This window comes from Saccostrea cucullata, unplaced genomic scaffold (genome assembly GCF_032062105.1).
Source record: "Saccostrea cucullata isolate Sc308-1 unplaced genomic scaffold, CSIRO_AGI_Scuc_v1 ctg8018, whole genome shotgun sequence".
NCBI lineage: Eukaryota > Metazoa > Mollusca > Bivalvia > Ostreida > Ostreidae > Saccostrea > Saccostrea cuccullata.
In genome coordinates, this window is record NW_026926764.1 from 8,462 (window position 1) to 14,251 (window position 5,790).

Below are 5,790 nucleotides of genomic sequence, written 5' to 3' on the forward strand. Positions count from 1 at the left end.
TCAAATTATATCAAATAGAATAATAGGAAAATAAATCATATGCTTATTATCACATCGACAGAAACTGTTCCCCTTTGAATAATCTTAAACTTAATTTCATCTGAATTTACCTGACAGATGAAACGTAATGTTTAATATATCCTATAGCATGCATTTACGATTTTGTACATTTTATCTGTATCTACGTGTGTAGTATCATTAATGAATAACTTATACATTCATGGAATTTATATTTATGGATACAGTAATATACAATTAAAAATACCTTATTCCGAAAATTGTAGAATTTAGAGATATACACATTTCATGACAATATCAGCGGAAGAATAAATCATCTGGATTTCTGGATATCCATGTATATCCCTTGAATCATAACAGCCTAAAATGCAGAAGTAATCCAATGAATATTTCTTTTTTGCGATCATAATTCTTTCTGTCTCTCTCTCTCTCTCTCTCTCTCTCTCTCTCTGAATCCACAAATTCAGCATTACCTAGAATCTTAATCCATAATGACTGTCTGTGGTAGAGGCCAGACCAGAATTCCATTACTGGTGAAGCAGAAGAGGTATTGCTGGGTAATGTATCATTATTTTTGTGACATTCGAGCTGAGCTTCAAACCAATTCAATGACATAATAAGAGACGTACTTGAGATATCACCTGAAAATGAAAAAGGATTGTCAAATTTCATGTTTTTTTTTTAGAGGAGAGGTAAGACCATTTATGTCTTTTTTTTTTTTAATATTTTATTTGTCATATATGTCAAAATGTTTATGTAATTTTAGAAAATAAAGTTATCCGGCTTAAATAGGTATAAGTTTTTTAAAAAGTTGCTTAAATCTTTTCAGTCATCTCCATATGCAAAATTCATAAAAAAAGACATGAATCTTTTTTTTGTATCTTTAAGATATAAAGGCCTAAAAAGTAATGCAGTTATGTTGATTAGAATCCACACAGAATGGGATGTGCAGCAAAAAAGGTTTTACATGTATATCCTTAACCAGAACTGTTTCTTATTAAAGTTTTTAAGAATATTTTAAATTCATTCTTTTAACTTCATCATTGATGAACCATACATATGAATATCTTATGCAAAAAGTTATAAGTAAAACAAAACCCACTTCGAGAAAGTTGTTTAGGGTACTTAAGACCTGTTAACACTCTGTGATACAAATTTGTACACTAATAATAAATATTTTCTCCAAAAAAATATTTTTCTTCCTTCAACACTTCAGATTTTTTTTATATATTTAATAGCGAAATATGCATTAAAATATATATACTGGCAAGGAAAATTTTTCAGGATTTTATAACAATCCTCACCTCACGTAACAATCAAAATCGAAGGTTACATGCTTTTCAAAAATGTTTAAAAAGAAAACATGGTGTTTACAATAGAGAATTTTTCCATGTCATATCATTCTTAAATCATCATTAGTAAACTTAATTTCAGCAAGAACAGAAAAATACAATGAAATACAAACCATTGTGTATCAAAAGCCAAGTGGACAGCAGTATTTGTGAGACAGTCTTTAGCACAGACATTTTACGTATGTCTTCCTCAATCTAAGATATAAAAATATAATCGTTCACTTGATATTGAAAGAGAATCATTTGTTCAGGTCAATCATAAGGAAAGAATGCAGAAGTTATTTCCTTCCTAATTTATATTTGAACAATGGTTCAGTATTCATTGCGTTGATAAAAGATTCATAAGAACAGAAAATATCTGATAATAATTCAGAAAAAAACTCCTTTAACATCCTTGCTAGTGTTTCTACGTAGAAAGGTTAAGTCCACACATATAATATATATCGCTGTTATTTATTAATTTCCATACATCTCAAATAATTGTTCCGTAGAAAAACAGTAAAGTAAAAAATTAAATATCATAGAATAGCAGCACAAGGGTACATACATATGTAACCTTACCTGTTTCGTGTCTATGGAACATTTCAAAAAACAGTGGTGGTATTCTGAAGGATTTGACCATTCACTCCTATATAAGTTTTAGTTTAGACGTGAATGTGGCTTACATCTTCCTGATAAAAATTACTCAGCGTTTCTTTTTAATAACTTCCTCCTACGAAGCATTTAATGCTAATTACCCTTAAAAATACTTCTTATCATTCATCAAGATCCGGGGTGTCAGTTTACCAATTTTGCAGCCAAAAACAAGAATTCAAAATATTCTTATTTGTTTTTTTCCTCCTCATTTGTCTCTCAGCTAGGTATATTATCATTTTTATCTACTTTAAGGAAAGTAATACGACGTAATATCCTGATGTATTCTTTTTTCCTTTTTGTATGATGTGAATTGTACTGTAAAATTTAATATTATATCATTGTTTGAAGTTAAAAATTCAAGAGGCTGGGGGTTGTAGCCATTTTAAGACTATTTCGACCTCCTTTAGAAGAGGAGATCCATATAAAGAAACACAAAAATGATCAAATTATAAAACTAAAATGTATGAATTTTTCTTTGCCAAATAATAGTTGACACCTTAAGATACTTATTTAAAAAATAAGTTAAATCTAGTAATTAATTTGTGGTTGATTTGTTGCCTCCTTAAACTTCCGTGGTGTTATATTCAAATGCTTAAACCTAAACCTCAAATTTAGGATAAATCAAGCAGACAATCAGAAACCCATCGTCGCAAACCACGGCCAAAATGTAAGCTCCTCTTCAATCTGGCCGTGGTTGAAGAAGGAGAGAATTCTTCGTAGCTCATTAAAATATTGACCAATGCGAGTAAAGCATTGTCGGATGATGAACTTTATCGCGACCTTTCAATATCCAATCGCAGTATAGGAAATATTTCTTGTATACCGTTGACGTCAGTTGTTGATTTCGATTGCGATGGAAACATAACTTGCCACTGACTGATATGACATCACAATACAGAGGCGTAAATATCCAAGATTACGACACTTTTTGTGATCAAGCAGCCACGGATAAAAGAGCTATATATGCGGACTCCGGACCGTGGCTCGAGACGATGTCAGAAACCTAGTTTTAAATCTTAATAGATCCTGCTTTTCTGCTAAAAAAATCTCAATAATTAACTCTAAGTTATCGATGAACATATTAGTTTTCAAAGTGATATCAAAATTTTAGAAACCCGTAACGTAACGTAGAAAAGCTTATACATGTATGTAAAATAACTCCTAAATTAGGGATTTTTTATTCAAAGATACCAGTGATACTGTGATAGTTTTTGTTGGGGCTTATTCTCAACACCAGTATTTTATTATAAAATCAAACCTTTGGATTTTCAGTTTTAACACATCTTCATGGACACAAGCTACATTTCTTTTAAGTGCGCCACACTTACAAGTCTAGCAATACTCTTTAATTATAGACTATAATTTATCTAATTTTCATAATAAAAAAAATGCACAATGATTTTCGAACGTCATCCATATAAACAGTAATGCATGCGTTTTTACATTCTTGTTGTGTTTTTGAATTTGTACACACCGTTGAAAAATTGTATAAAATTAATGTACCAATCTCAAATCAATAAACTAAATATATTTCATTAATTTTGAGTTGATTTAACAAATGTTTTCTTTTCTCTTACGTCATTTCAACCGTAGTAAACATTTTTGTTTGATTGGACGCTGTCCCGTTAAGATGGCCGACGTCGCTTTTTCTGTTGATTTTTGACACATACTTGTTCATGTTGTTAGGGTTTTTGTTTAGTATTTTCACTGTTTATATAGTTAGCGATACTGACAATATCAGAAAATGATAATAGTTTGTTATTTGTGTTACATATAATGTTTTTGTTAAGTTTTGACTTGTTTTATATAGTTAATAATCATTTTAATCGGAAAACTTTATGTGAGAATTAATGGAATTTTAACTTTGATCCGTGCTCACTATCTGCGATTTTAATGACCCCGATTTTTACATAAATGATAAGTTCAATGAATAGAAATTGAATTATTCTGACTTGTTTTTTTTATAAAAAAAAATGTTTTGATATACAATAAATTTCTACAGAACTATTCATTTTAACAAAAACGTCATTATCAACGAACATTTTGGACAACCTTCGTATGTAAAATAAAGATATAGGAAATATATTTGTGAAACTCATCACGACATGTTTAAAAAGTTATAATGTTTGCTGAGTTTGCCCTGTCGTTACGTCATAATTTTTAACTTGAAGATCATGACATCTATCAAATGACATAGGAATAAATTTTACTCATCAACAAAACAAATATCTTAACAAATAGTGATATGTTCATTTAGAATTTCCTGAATATTGTATATAAGGAGATATGGCACATTCTGACCGGCTGTAGTATATGAATATATGAATGCATGCCTCTTGACATTCAAATATATATTATTGATATTAAATATATTATTATTTGAAACAAAATCATTGTCAAACGGAAAAAAAATTCATTAAATTAAGTACAATACAGAACTTTACTTGTAAATGTTTCCCAGACTGTATCCCTTCTACATTTTAATCCCTTTAACAAAAATAACTTTAGTAATCTATACTTTACGATAGGAGATACTTTGATTTACAATGGAACTTTACTTTAGAACAGTTTAAAGATTAAGAATTTTAATATTACCATAAATTTATCATATTCAGGATTTAAGTTTCTGAATAGTATGTACATTTACTAGAAAAGTTTCTTTCAATAAAAGAAAATTAATTCAATTTAAAAAAAAAATACATTTTACATACATACAAGTATTTTGATTTACCAATGCTAAAACTTAAACTATAGTTGAATTGTATGCAATGTACTTATACTTTCGTTTACTATAGTTTACTGTGATAATTTTTGTTTGGGCTTATTTTCAACATTTTTTTATTAAGTTAGGTAAATATTTCACATTTTAAATCTTTTTTAGGTTACCGAATAGCTATCACGGAATGAAATATATGGAGATAACGAACAGTACTCATGCTCAAAAGTCCATTAACTAATACAAATCATTAGCAGAGCAAACAATAAAAGAGATAACGCGAATATTCAACACATAAGTAAATATATCGCCACGTATCTCAGGTAACAGAAAAAAAAAAATTGCGAACAAAAGTTTGACAGATACTTTCCCTAATACTGTTGTTGGGCTGTTTCCTCGATTTATAAATCGAGATCTCGAATTACATAATTCGTTTTTACAGATTAATGATTCGAGATTTCGATTTGTAACATCAGTATAATGATTTTGGCAATTCATGCTCTCGAATTCCATTAAATATATACATGTATACGAACACATCCAACTATTTGAATCAATGAATGCTTTCTATGTATCTGTTTCAGCAAACGGTCGTTCTGAACCTCTTTTATAACTAAGTCTGTATATATGTTTTGTAGAAAAAAAACATATTAACTTTAACTAGGGCCTTCAAAGATTCTAATATACAAATATCAGACTTTTGTGTACAAATATCTGTACTAGAATATATTTGAAAAATGTTCATGTAATCTTCTCATTTTGGACCGTAATATGTAATAAAAGGTAGAATGTAAACTACTACAATATTCTATTCATTTCTGATATATACAGATATATACAAAATAATAGTAATATTAATGAAATCTTGCGAATGGTTTACATTCCGAGGGAACGAATTGTTTAAACTGAAAGAATGAATTACAATCCGACGTAACGGATTGTGTAATTTGAGGGAACGAATTGATAATCTGTGAGAACGAATCGGCAATTCGTTATGACAGATTGTCAATCCGAGAGAACAGATTGTATAATTCGAGAACTCGGATTACTTTTATACATTTTTTTTAA

The 5,790-nt window shown here is 29.1% G+C and overlaps 1 protein-coding gene across 1 annotated transcript; it reads right to left on the reverse strand.

Annotated features, from left to right (window-relative positions):
- Positions 1-287: 287 nt before the first annotated feature.
- On the reverse strand, positions 288-2,005 carry LOC134272598 (uncharacterized). The gene is made up of 4 exons (XM_062754815.1): positions 1,932-2,005; positions 1,484-1,565; positions 492-659; positions 288-379 (listed from the first exon to the last, which is right to left on the reverse strand). Exons 2-4 carry the CDS (start codon positions 1,542-1,544, stop codon positions 288-290), a joined length of 321 nt encoding a protein of 106 aa, XP_062610799.1. The 5' UTR covers positions 1,545-1,565; positions 1,932-2,005.
- Between the last annotated feature and the right edge of the window lie 3,785 nt (positions 2,006-5,790).